General features: G+C 45.3%; 1 protein-coding gene across 1 annotated transcript; it reads left to right on the top strand.

The window, feature by feature from the left end:
* Nucleotides 1-2,563: 2,563 nt before the first annotated feature.
* LOC105466983 (uncharacterized) lies at nt 2,564-14,398 on the top strand. Its single transcript, XM_011716257.3, has 2 exons — nt 2,564-7,583; nt 10,508-14,398. Exons 1-2 carry the CDS (start codon nt 5,160-5,162, stop codon nt 13,010-13,012), a joined length of 4,929 nt encoding a protein of 1,642 aa, XP_011714559.2. The 5' UTR covers nt 2,564-5,159; the 3' UTR covers nt 13,013-14,398.
* Nucleotides 14,399-14,455: the final 57 nt, after the last annotated feature.

Below are 14,455 nucleotides of genomic sequence, written 5' to 3'. Positions count from 1 at the left end.
AACAGCCCACCATTTGTCTCCATAGGGACCTGGGTCCTGTGAATGCTGGTCATCTCACAGCCTGAGGAATAAAGATTGGAATCCGCACTGAATGCTGGAAGTTGACTCGGAGAAAACTGCGACAGGAAGGAAATGGCGGCTCTGCAAAAGTTGCCACACTGCAGAAAACTGGTCCTGCTGTGCTTCCTTTTGGCGACCCTGTGGGAGGCCAGGGCTGGGCAGATTCGCTATTCTGTGCCAGAAGAGATCGACAGAGGCTCCTTCGTAGGCAACATCGCCAAGGACTTGAGTTTGGAGCCCCTGGCACTGGCAGAGCGGGGAGTCCGCATCGTCTCCAGAGGTAGGACCCAGCTCTTTGCTCTGAACCCGCGAAGCGGCAGCTTGGTCACTGCGAGCAGGATAGACCGGGAGGAGCTCTGCGCTCAGAGCGCACCGTGTCTGTTGAATTTTAACATCCTGCTGGAGGACAAATTGACTATTTATTCAGTAGAGGTGGAAATAACAGATATTAACGATAATGCCCCTCGCTTTGGAGTAGAGGAACTGGAGCTAAAAATCAGTGAAACCACTACGCCAGGATTCCGGATTCCTCTTAAGAATGCGCATGATGCGGACGTAGGTGAGAACGCCCTTCAGAAGTATGCACTCAACCTAAATGATCACTTCTCCCTGGACGTGCGAAGCGGAGTTGATGGGAACAAGTACCCAGAACTGGTGCTGGAGCGCGCTCTGGACCGCGAGGAAGAGGCTGTTCACCACCTCGTTCTCGTGGCTTCTGATGGGGGTGACCCAGTGCTATCTGGCACCTCCCGCATCTGCGTGAAGGTCCTGGATGTGAACGACAACGCGCCTGTTTTTACACAGCCCGAGTACCGCGTAAGCGTTCCCGAGAATACGCCCGTGGACACCCGGATACTCACGGTGACCGCCACTGACGCAGATGAGGGCTACAACGCTCAAGTGGCATATTTTCTAGAGAAAAGCCCTGGAGAAACCTCAGAGGTATTTGAGCTTAAGTCAACATCTGGAGATCTGACAATCATAAAAGATCTAGATTATGAGGATGCTACATTCCATGAAATTGATATTGAAGCTCAGGATGGTCCGGGCCTTCTAACCAGAACGAAGGTTATCATTACGGTTCTGGACGTGAATGACAATGCCCCAGAATTTTACATAACATCTGCTACTAGCTCAGTTTCTGAAGACTCTCCTCCAGGAACCGTAATTGGGCTTTTTAATGTACATGATAGAGACTCTGGGCAGAATGCATTCATCACCTGTTCACTCCCTGAGAATCTTCCCTTTAAGTTAGAAAAGTCAGTGGACAATTACTACCGACTGGTTACAACCAGAGCCCTTGACAGGGAACAGTTTTCCTTTTACAACATCACTCTAACCGCTAAAGATGGAGGGAACCCCTCCCTGTCCACGGATGCTCACGTTTTGCTCCAGGTGGCAGACATCAACGACAACGCACCCGCCTTCTCCCGCACATCCTACTCCGCCTACATTCCTGAAAACAACCCCAGAGGAGCCTCTGTCTTCTCAGTGACGGCCCATGACCCCGACAGCAACGACAATGCTCATGTAACTTACTCTTTCGCGGAGGACACTGTTCAGGGGGCACCCTTATCCTCTTACATCTCTATCAACTCTGACACTGGAGTCCTCTATGCACTGCGCTCCTTTGATTACGAGCAGTTTCGAGACTTGCAACTGTGGGTGATGGCGCGGGACAGCGGGAACCCTCCACTCAGTAGCAATGTATCAGTAAGCCTGTTCGTGCTGGACCAGAACGACAACGCGCCCGAGATCCTGTACCCCGCCATCCCCACAGATGGTTCCACCGGCGTGGAGCTGGCGCCCCGCTCCGCAGAGCCCGGCTACCTGGTGACCAAGGTGGTGGCGGTGGACAGAGACTCGGGCCAGAACGCCTGGCTGTCTTACCACCTGCTCAAGGCCAGCGAGCCAGGACTCTTCGCGGTGGGGCTGCACACGGGCGAGGTGCGCACGGCGCGAGCCCTGCTGGACAGAGACGCGCTCAAGCAGAGCCTCGTGGTGGCCGTCCAGGACCACGGCCAGCCCCCTCTCTCCGCCACTGTCACGCTCACCGTGGCCGTGGCAGACAGGATCCCCGACATCCTGGCCGATCTGGGCAGCCTCGAGCCCTCCGCCAAACCCAACGATTCGGACCTCACTCTATACCTGGTGGTGGCGGTGGCTGCGGTCTCCTGCGTCTTCCTGGCCTTTGTCATCGTGCTGCTGGCGCTCAGGCTTCGGCGCTGGCACAAATCACGCCTGATGCAGGCTTCAGGAGGCAGCTTGACAGGCATGCCCAGCTCGCACTTTGTGGGCGTGAATGGGGTGCGGGCTTTCCTGCAGACCTATTCCCACGAGGTCTCTCTCACTGCGGACTCGCGGAAGAGTCACCTGATCTTCCCCCAGCCCAACTACGCTGACACGCTCATCAGCCAGGAGAGCTGTGAGAAAAAGGATTTTTTATCAGCACCTCAATCTCTACTCGAAGATGAAAGGGAAGAAACGTCTTCTCAGGTAATCTATCTTTTCACAACATCCGTACAAGCTAGTTTGCTGAAGTAATTCACTTACTTGTTTACTATATCTATTTTGTTCCCCGTATTTCCTTGAGGGCAGAGTCAAGTTGTAGGAAGTGAGCCTTGGTGAATTATTTCTTGGTAGGTCTTAGTGTTCACAGGCTGTAAGAGGAAGAAGAGACACGAGAATCGTTGTGCAATGAATGTAAACCAGGAGTTAATAGATGATTATCCAAAGAGCACTGCATTGAGTGACTAGGGTATCTGGTCTCTTACACTTTCTTCTTCACCCCTGGGCAAATCATCTCATCCACCCGGATCAACAATTTTTTTCTTTGTTAAAAATATAAAGATTGGAGTTTATGTTTGCTCAAGTCCTTTCTTCTTTTAAAATATGACTTTTACTTTATATTTGAATCTGTACATGAACAGTGAAACACCTTAGTCGGCTAATTCTTTCTCATTCAGTCTTAATATATTTCTCTCAGTTTGACAGCAAAATTGTTTTCCTTAACTTGCATGCCCTTCCCTGTTAAAAATATGGAAATTTAGAAATATACATTCCTTACAGTGTTTCCGGAATTTATGTCATTTTATTTTGGCTTAGTTTTAAAAATCACATTAGTCTCTAAGCTATGTGCTTCTTGAAGAAGTGACTGACTTATCATCTGCTCTATAATAAAGTTGTAGAGTAGTAATAAACAGGTTTCTCCTTTTTTTATCTTTCTCATATGTGGGAACCATAGTGCCTTTTAATCTTTAAAATAATATATATCCTCAATATAGTTTTGCTTAAAGAAAAGATACAAAAGATTCATATCATACAATTGTCCAGAACCATCTTTTGTATACATCTCTCTTCTCAAGGTTTCTACTCACAGTAGCTGCTAGAAATGTTCCCAATCCCTCACCCAATCCCAATGCCCCTCTGAACAATTTTCTTTTCCCATTCCTCTTCCTATTGTATGTTGGTTATGTATTTAATAACAGAGAACAATAAACACACTAATGTTCTATGTAAATGGCATAATTTTTAATTTTTATTTGGAAATTATCATGTACCAATGAGCCTTTTATTGAATGACACTGTATCTCTCAAAGTGCCGTGATTCTTTATGTTGCATCTTTTCTGAGACAATGTGTTGTTTTGGTTACTATTACATAATTCTCTATGAGTAAAATTGGAACTCACTGTGGCATAATATGTCACAATATCTTTACTTGTAAGTGAATAATAAAGTATAAACAGGATAATTAAAGCAGTTATTTTTAGTGTGTGTAGTAACTCCACAAGAATAAATGCCTTATGCATAGATATGTCATGCATCATGATTGAAATGACAAATATATGTGTTTATATTTCTGTGCTTGGAAACTTATAGAGAAAGAGATTCTGGAACATAAAAGCTTATTTCTACTGGTTTTAGTAGTGGGTTTTGAAAAAACATCCTTACAGTCTAGATTTAAACAAAGCGAACTTCTTTCAGTACCCTGAGGGGCTGTGAATTCGCTCTCACATCTAGGCATTGTCATGCTGTTCTCTCCCACATCCAGGCCTTTTCACTGATCCACTCCTCTCATGTTTCCTGGGAAAGCCTTTGCTAACCTTAAAGGCCCAATTGAAGGCCCCCCTAACCCGCTTGGCTTTTCCCACTATGGTAATTATCTCAGTACGCTACAATTCCCTGTTTGCTTTTATATCCTTATAATCTCTGTGAAGGAAGTGACTGTGTCTATATTGTTCACCTTAAATCCCTAAACATATTGTCTGACACCTAATTATGTATTTGTTTAATGAATATTAAATAACAACAAATATTGAAACTAAGTTATCAGGTCACCAAGAACAAACTTAAAGAAATATAATGTATAAATATGGCTGATATTTTTGTGTGCTTCTTTTCTTCTTTTCCTTCTCTCAGCTCTTAGAGAGTTAAAAGTATAGAGAGGGAAAGGTGAAAGATATCAAATAACCCTGATAAATGTAGTAAGTATAACAATAAACACATTATCAAGATTCAGTGGTTGAAGAACAAGTGGTGGTCATGTCTTTTAATAGTTGTGTTGGTCCTTAGGGCCAGTTCTTTGTTACTGTGTGTTTCTTAAACTGAACAGTTCAAAACAGTTAACTCCACTATGTCTGAAGCAATATTGGTGGCATTAAGGTTAGTGCATGGATTCCCAAGAAAGATAACTTGAGGCCACACTGTTTAACATATATCAATTCAATTATGTTCAATCAACACTAGTCCTCTTATCTCTGAGAAGAAGGATTTCAGGTCTTGGATAACTCAAAAATAATCATCTGTTTGTCTGAGAGGATGCAGTAAACGGTTAGGCCTCTTAGTGTCGCTGTTGACCACTCAAGAAGGAGAACGCAGCTGGAGAACTAGTCCACCATTTCCTTGCTCCTGCAATGCAAAGAACCAGCAAATTAGACTCAGAAAATCCGAGGCGGCTGCCAACCTCACCTCTTAGTCAACGAGCGGTTTGACCTGTGAATTAGGCCCATAAAATACTTCGTTTCTTGAGAAAATAAGATTGGAGTCCGTCGTGGGAAACTGGAACCGAATTCAGAGAAAGCTATTCCCCGAAAAGGAAATGACCAAATGCCTGAGTTTCCGAAATGGCAGAGGACTGGCCCTGCTGTGCGCGCTTCTGGGGACGCTGTGTGAAACAGGATCCGGTCAGATCCGCTACTCGGTGTCTGAGGAGCAAGATAAAGGTTCCTTCGTGGGCAACATCGCTAAAGACCTGGGGTTAAAGCCCCGGGAGCTGGCTGAGCGCGGAGTCCGCATCGTCTCCAGAGGTAGGACGCAGTTTTTCTCTCTGAATCCGCGAAGCGGCAGCTTGGTCACCGCGGAGAGGATAGACCGGGAGGAGCTCTGCGCTCAGATCCCACTGTGTCTGGTAAAATTTAACATCCTGGTTGAGGATAAATTGAAAATTTTTGAAGTAGAAATAGAAATTAAAGATATTAATGATAATGCTCCTAATTTCCCAACAGAGGAATTGGAAATAAAAATTGGTGAACTAATGGTTCCTGGAACCCGATTTCCACTTAAAACTGCTTTTGACCCAGATGTAGGCATGAACTCCCTGCAGAACTACAAGCTTAGCCCTAATGACTACTTCTCTCTGGCTGTGAATAGCGTCTCTGAGGGGGCCAAGTATCCAGAGCTGGTGCTGGAGCAGGCCCTGGACCGTGAGAAAAAAGAAATTCACCAGCTTGTCCTGGTTGCCTCTGATGGTGGCGACCCTGTCCACTCTGGCAACTTGCACATCCAAGTGATAGTCCTGGATGCAAATGACAACCCACCAATGTTTACTCAGTCTGAGTACCGTGTAAGTGTTTGGGAGAACGTGCCTGTGGGTACCCGGCTGCTCACAGTGAATGCTACTGACCCTGATGAGGGATTCAACGCTCAAGTGTCTTATATTCTAGATAAAATGCCTGGGAAAATCGCTGAGATTTTCCATCTCAACTCAGTGAGTGGAGAAGTATCAATATTAAAAAATCTAGATTATGAGGATGCCATGTTCTATGAAATTAAAATTGAAGCACAGGATGGACCAGGTCTTCTTTCAAGAGCCAAGATTCTACTCACGGTTCTGGATGTGAATGACAATGCTCCAGAAATTACAATTACGTCTCTCACAGGCTCAGTCCCAGAAGAGGGCACCGTTGGAAGAGAAATTGCTCTTATCGATGTGCATGACCGAGATTCTGGGCAGAATGGGCAGGTTGCAGTTTTTGTCCTGGGAAATCTGCCATTTAAGTTAGAAAAATCAATAGACCAATATTACCGCTTAGTGACGGCCACATCCCTAGACCGCGAACAAATGTCAGAATATAACATCAGTCTGAGAGCCTCAGATGGGGGAAGCCCGCCACTGTCCACAGAAACTCACATCATCTTGAATGTGATTGACATCAATGACAACGCACCCGCCTTCTCCCGCACATCCTACTCCGCCTACATTCCAGAAAACAACCCCAGAGGAGCCTCCATCTTCTCAGTGACGGCCCAGGACCCAGATAGCAACGACAACGCCCACATCACTTATGCATTGACCGAGGACACCCTCCAGGGGGCGCCCCTGTCCTCCTACGTCTCCATCAACTCCAACACTGGCGTCCTATATGCGCTGCGATCCTTCGACTACGAGCAATTTAGAGACTTGAAACTACTGGTGACAGCCAGCGACAGCGGGAACCCTCCACTCAGCAGCAACGTGTCGCTGAACCTGTTCGTGCTGGACCAGAACGACAATGCGCCCGAGATCCTGTACCCCGCCATCCCCACAGATGGTTCCACCGGCGTGGAGCTGGCGCCCCGCTCCGCAGAGCCCGGCTACCTGGTGACCAAGGTGGTGGCGGTGGACAGAGACTCGGGCCAGAACGCCTGGCTGTCTTACCACCTGCTCAAGGCCAGCGAGCCAGGACTCTTCGCGGTGGGGCTGCACACGGGCGAGGTGCGCACGGCGCGAGCCCTGCTGGACAGAGACGCGCTCAAGCAGAGCCTCGTGGTGGTCGTCCAGGACCACGGCCAGCCCCCTCTCTCCGCCACTGTCACGCTCACCGTGGCCGTGGCAGACAGGATCCCCGACATCCTGGCCGATCTGGGCAGCCTCGAGCCCTCCGCCAAACCCAACGATTCGGACCTCACTCTGTACCTGGTGGTGGCGGTGGCCGCGGTCTCCTGCGTCTTCCTGGCCTTTGTCATCGTGCTGCTGGCGCTCAGGCTTCGGCGCTGGCACAAATCACGTCTGCTGCAGGCTTCGGGAGGCGGCTTAGCGAGCGTGCCCGGCTCGCACTTTGTGGGCGTGGACGGGGTGCGGGCTTTCCTGAAGACCTATTCCCACGAGGTCTCCCTCACTGCGGACTCGCGGAAGAGCCACCTGATTTTCCCCCAGCCCAACTATGCAGACACGCTCATCAGCCAGGAGAGCTGTGAGAAAAGCGAGCCTCTTCTGGTAACTCAGGATTTACTTGAAACGAAAGGAGATTCCAACCTACTTCAGGTGAGTTTATTTATTTCTTTGAATATTATGAAGAACAATTATGAGAATGTGGTTATTATAAAGCTTTAACACATGTGTATTTGAGAAATAAAGCCATGAGGTTGTCATTAGTCCTTTGGCTAAATATTTGTCCCCCTTTCTTTCTGGGCCTATAGTAGGACTGCACTCCCTGGTCTGATTATGGTTGAGTGGGCTTAGGGAAACAATAATACATTGTGAGTGGAGGTAAAGTGTGTCACTTCCTAGGGGAATCTGCAATTGTGAGAATTTTCGATCTCTAAGTTACTATTTGAAATTGTGACTGCTCCTTCTACCTGGGTCCTTGAGTAACTATGATGAGAGAACCACAACACTGGTCTGTATACCTGTGATAAATAGGCCTTTTTCATTTTAAATTCCTGTGCTTTGGAGTTTGTCATTCCAGCCTATATAGCCTATCCTGATACCTACAAGTAAAAATATATATGAATAAAATGTATTTTATATACCCATGAAATTAAATTATGTTTAACTCCTTCCAAGACAGATGAAAAAGTAGAGGCTGATCAAATGGTTTTACCTATAATTCCTGTTATGTATGCCTAAAGTATATGCTTATGTGTGTATTCATATTTCAACATTTTGCCTGAGGGTGGAAAGTTCACCTACCTAAACTATTATGAGCCTTGGAGTGGTATTTCTTGCCCTTGAGAAGGATATTAAAAATAAGTAAGGGAATATGTCTCAGCCTCTGTGGCGGATTTCCAGACTGTCTCTTCCAACAATGGAATAGAAGTCCCTTCTTTTGTCATGTTCTACAACTTTCTTCATCCAGAAATTGTTGGCTTATTCTGCAATTTATGAAATTATTTTCATTCATGAAATCATGTAAAAGAGTCATCCAAAATTAGACCAAAATATATTTTATTAGAACCCAAACGAAAGAATAGATTCCTCCCTCAATATATTAGGAAAAGGCACATTTAAATGTATGAGACAACAGGGCCAGAACACAAAAGCTGTAAGCAGAGTAAGGTGTATTCTCACTCAAACATGCAAATACATCACAGAATTTAAAAGGCCCATAGCCAGGGGAGGACTTCTGAGCCTAGGACTTCGAGACCTACTTGGGCAACATAGTATGATCCTGTCTCAAAAGAAAAAGGCGTGTAACTTTTAACGTATCATTTTTAGGAAAAAAAAAGTTTATAGTATCAGTATCACTTACCCTGTAAGGAGGAAAAAAGTTAATTAGCTAGTGTCAGGGGGGATTTGTATGCTCAAAGAGAATTTCTAAGAATTCTATATGAAATATAGCCTACATATGTGTCATGAAAATACACTGAGAATATGGAACCTACACAATTCCACCTACTTGTACAGGTGATGGAAGATCTCGGACATCCCATTTTCACTAAAAAGGGTTTATTTTTATTTTTTTGAAGAATGGGCAAGAATCCATTGCAACAGAAAGGGAGGAGAAGTTCATAATAAAAGGAACAGAAAGTATAAAGGCATGATGCAAGGAAACAAGTGAAAAGGTATCTTAAGAAAACAGATAATAGGCTGTTTCAACTGGAGTATGAGTATGGGTGAGCACTGCAAAATAGTAGAATAAATTGTTGAGTTGGATCTCATTTGGTAATGCATTTGAAATAAAGGGATTTGCTTTGAACCAAGACGAGTTCTAAGCCTGGAACTACAGAATAAGTTGCAGAATTGGGTGTCTAAGAACTCTGAATACCTCTCCAATATTTACCAGTGGTCAAGTCAAACTCGTTTTGCTCATTGATGGTTTAAGTTGGCTGGAGCTGAGAATTGGCATTATAGAGAATGTTTTTGAGACAGAGTCTTGCTCTGTCACCCAGGATGGACTTCAGTGGCATGATCTCAGCTCACTGCAAACTCTACCTCCTGGATTAAGCGATTCTCCTGCCTCAACCTCCCAAGTAGCTGGGGTTACAGGTACCTGCCACCATGCCCAGCTAATTTTTATTTTTTTAGTAGAAACGGCTTGCACCATGTTGGCCAGGCTGGTCTTAAACTCCTGACCTCATGTGTTCTTCCCATGTTGGCCTCCCAAAGTGCTGGGATCACAGGTCGCTGCACACAGCCTAGAGTATTTCATATACATTCATTTAAAAAAGAAACACTGGTTTCATAAAACAAATATACATTATATGAAATTCCACTTCATAAAAGCATGTGTGTGTACCCCAATACTAAATTTGCCCTTTTAACAAAATATCAGACTTTGCCCTACTTAACTGGAAATATTATCTATATTTTATAAAGAAGAGAAATATATTAACATAATCGTAAGGCTGTGATTTCCTCTTTTTTGCAAAAACTATCTTTGAAAAGTATTACTGACTTGATAACATATATATGGAGAGATTTAAAATACTAGATAAGGGAACTTATTCCAATGAATTTACAGAAAGGTAGGTATTTTAGTCCACTAAAAATATAAATAAAAATTATTAATTCACTTATATGGATACAGCAGTCATGCCAGAGTTTATAAATATAGTGAAATCACTGAAGATTTTTTTTGCCCCCAAAACTGAAAAAAATGACTGTGTGCCTTGTGAATTTTTTAAATGAAAAAAGAATACAAAATGATGAAGACCCTTATGTGATGATGACAAACTAGAAAATTGAAATGTAAAGGGGGAAATGTGAGTATTTGGTTCCTTCCAGCAAATTAAAGACAGGGTACATAGATTCAAGAGGTTGCGCTTTGAGGATAAATAGCTGGGCACTGTGCAGTTTTCCAAGACAGCCTCTGGGCGCCGCTGTCGACCAAAAGGAAGTGAAGGCGTCTCAATTCTGCAGGAGCGTCAGGCAGGGTGCCTTCCTGCCTTGTCCGGTGCACTGAGGACGGACGCTGCCCCTGTTCACCCTCGAGCGCCTAACTGATAAGTCTTACGCTCAAATTACAGAAGTCCAGGGTGCTGTCATTGCTTTTTAAAAAAACATCCCAGAGAAAAGAAGCTCCGCGGAGAGTTCCTGAAATGCAGAGAGTCAGAGAAGCCGAAACGATGAAAAGTCAGGTACTGTTTCCCTTTCTGCTGTCTTTGTTCTGCGGGGCCATCTCCCAGCAGATCCGATACACGATTCCAGAGGAGCTAGCCAACGGCTCACGGGTGGGGAACCTTGCTAAGGATCTGGGGCTCAGTGTCCAGGAGTTGCCAACTCGAAAACTGCGGGTTAGTGCAGAGGATTATTTCAACGTTAGTTTGGAGAGCGGGGATTTGTTAGTGAACGGTAGGATAGATCGAGAGAAGATTTGCGGAAGGAAACTTGAGTGTGCACTAGAATTCGAAACGGTCTCTGAAAACCCAATGAATGTTTTCCACGTGGTTGTTGTAATCCAAGATATTAATGACAATGCACCACGTTTCGTTGCAAAAGGCATTAACTTAGAAATTTGTGAGTCAGCCTTACCCGGGGTAAAATTCTCTCTGGATTCTGCGCAAGATGCAGATGTGGACGGCAATTCACTGAAGATATACACCATCAACCCCAATCAATACTTCTCTCTGTCAACGAAGGAAAGTCCTGATGGAAGTAAATATCCGGAATTACTGCTGGAAAAACCTCTAGACAGGGAACATCAGAGCTCTCATCGCTTAATCCTGACTGCCATGGATGGCGGGGACCCGCCTCTAAGCGGCACCACCCACATCTGGATCCGAGTCACCGATGCCAATGATAATGCTCCCATGTTTAGCCAGGATGTATACAGGGTTAGCCTCCAAGAAAACGTGCCGTGGGGAACCTCCGTGCTGCGGGTGATGGCCACAGACCAGGATGAGGGCATTAATGCAGAGATCACCTATGCCTTCCTCAATTCCCCAATAAGTACCAGCCTCTTCAATCTCAATCCAAATACCGGCGACATCACAACCAATGGCACATTGGACTTTGAAGAAACAAGTAGATATGTGTTGGGTGTAGAAGCCAAGGATGGAGGAGTACACACAGCTCACTGTAATGTTCAAATAGAAATCGTTGATGAGAATGACAATGCCCCTGAGGTGACATTCATGTCCTTCTCTAACCAGATTCCAGAGGATTCAGACCTTGGAACTGTAATAGCCCTCATAAAAGTGCGAGACAAGGATTCTGGGCAAAATGGCATGGTGACATGCTATATTCAGGAAGAAGTTCCTTTCAAATTAGAATCCACCTCGAAGAATTTTTACAAGATGGTGATTGGTGGAGCCCTAAACCGGGAGCAGACAGCAGACTACAACGTCACAATCATAGCCACCGACAAGGGCAAACCATCCCTTTCCTCCAGGACAAGCATCACCCTGCACATCTCCGACATCAACGACAATGCACCTGTTTTCCATCAGGCCTCCTACGTGGTCCATGTGGCTGAGAACAACCCACCTGGAGCCTCTATTGCGCAAGTGAGCGCCTCCGACCCGGATTTGGGACCCAACGGCAGCGTCTCCTACTCTATTCTGGCCAGTGACCTGGAGCCGCAGGAGCTGTTGTCCTACGTGTCCGTGAGCGCGCAGAGCGGGGTGGTGTTTGCGCAGCGCGCCTTCGACCACGAGCAGTTGCGCGCCTTCGAGCTCACACTGCAGGCCTGCGACCAGGGCTCCCCCGCGCTCAGCGCCAACGTGAGCCTGCGAGTGTTGGTGGGCGACCTCAATGACAATGCGCCGCGGGTGCTGTACCCCGCGCTGGGGTCTGATGGCTCTGCACTTTTCGATATGGTGCCACGCGCCGCAGAGCCTGGCTACCTGGTGACCAAGGTGGTGGCGGTGGACGCAGACTCGGGACACAACGCTTGGCTGTCCTACCACGTGCTGCAGGCCAGCGAGCCCGGGCTCTTCAGCCTGGGGCTGCGCACGGGTGAGGTGCGCACAGCGCGTGCCTTGGGCGAGAGGGACGCGGCCCGCCAGCGCCTGCTGGTCGCTGTGCGTGATGGAGGACAGCCGCCACTCTCCGCCACCGCCACGCTGCACCTAATCTTCGCGGATAGCCTGCAAGAGGTATTGCCAGACCTTAGCGGCAGCCCTGAGCCCTCTGACCCCCAGACGGAACTGCAGTTTTACCTGGTGGTGGCCTTGGCCTTGATTTCAGTGCTCTTTCTCCTCGCGGTAATTCTGGCGATCGCCCTGCGCCTGCGACGTTCCTCCAGCCTCAACACTGAGGGCTATTTTCAAACGGGTCTCTGCTCCAAGTCTGGGCCAGGGGTTCCACCCAACCACAGCGAGGGGACTTTGCCCTATTCCTACAATCTATGTGTTGCCTCTCATTCTGCAAAGACAGAGTTCAATTTTCTCAACCTGACACCTGAAATGACTCCCCCTCAGGATCTGCTGTGTGATGATCCTTCTATGATTGTATGTGCCAGTAATGAAGATCACAAAGTCGCTTATGACCCTTCTTTGTCTTCGCACGTGAGTTTCTGCAAATCTAGTTAAATTTTATATATTGCGGCCGGGAGCGGTGGCTCAAGCCTGTAGTCCCAGCACTTAACCAGGCTGAGGCAGGTGGATCACTTGAGGTCAGGAGTTTGAGACCAGCATAGCCAAGATGGTAAAACCCCGTCTACTAGAAATACAAAAATTATTTGGGTGTGGTAGCACGTGCCTGTAGTCCCAGTTACTCCGGAAGCTGAGACAGGAGGATCGCTTGAACCCGGGAGGTGGAGATTGTAGTGAGCCAAGAGTGTGCCACTGCACTCCAGCCTGGGTGACAGGAGGGAAACCCTGTCTTAAAAAAAAAAAAAATTATATATTACATTTTCTTCTCATTGGTGCATAAGTAATTTTGATTTTCTTTCATTGTTCTAGTGACAGTATCTACTGGGGGAGGGGGTATTGGATAGATGGAGATTGCTTTCTTGATTGCTCAGTAGTCTTGGCAATTTAATTTTCAATCTTTACTGTTGGCATTTCTGTATGGTTGGCAAATATTGCTAAAGAGACCTGTTTCCTAGATGTTAACACTCTTAATAATAGCAGTGCCTTTTCTTAATTGGTATGCGATACTTGATATTTTCAAGTCATCTTATTCTTAGCTCTTTATAAATATATTTAGAGTTCTTCCCACCAAAGTTAAAGTTTATGTTCATCTTCATCAATTACATTCTAGTTTGTCTTTTTGCAGCAGCATGTGTATTTAACACAGCCTTCCAGTTATTAAGACTCTTAACACTTTGTCTCATCACAAGTAGCAAATATTGTCCAATTTTACATTTGCATCACTAACTTTGGGTCAATATTATTCCCACTGTATAATTTCAGTCAATGATATTTCATAATTTTTAACCATTCCTAAATGATTTATTTTTATGCTCTTTCTATTTTGTCTCTATTAAAACAAGGAATGTAATGAACATTTGGGTTTATAAAGCATTCTCCATACTTCTTGTTTCTTTAGTATAGATTTCTGAGGAATTAGTTAAATCTATAAACATGTTGAGTTTTTTTAATGCATACTGTCAAATTTATTTCCAAACATCTTATTTCACTTCTCAATCATCCGGAGTTTGTGCAGTCTTTGAGGATTGTGAAAAACACCTTTAATCTACTCTCTCAAAGTCTGAGGTTTTAAAATTCTGTATAGCTAATGCACTTTTGTATGAGTCATTTCTACTGCTACTTGTTAAGTGAGGAATAAGCTTAAGAACTGATGTACTGCTTTATCTCAAATTTTCTCAGATTAGTAAATTACTGTAAGTATTCATAAGCAAGAAAGCGATGGCACGTGCAATGATAATCCATGTTCAGCTACCAAAACATTTCATTTTACTGGCTATTTCTAAAGTGAAAGCTAAAGTAAAGTTAGAAATTGTAGTAAAATAATACTGAATGTGTCATGTGAAAAAATTACTAAACTATTATCTGCACTTTATAGTTCTT

The sequence above is a fragment of the Macaca nemestrina genome, chromosome 6, assembly GCF_043159975.1.
Source record: "Macaca nemestrina isolate mMacNem1 chromosome 6, mMacNem.hap1, whole genome shotgun sequence".
Lineage (NCBI taxonomy): Eukaryota > Metazoa > Chordata > Mammalia > Primates > Cercopithecidae > Macaca > Macaca nemestrina.
This window is presented reverse-complemented; position numbering and strand designations above follow the sequence as displayed.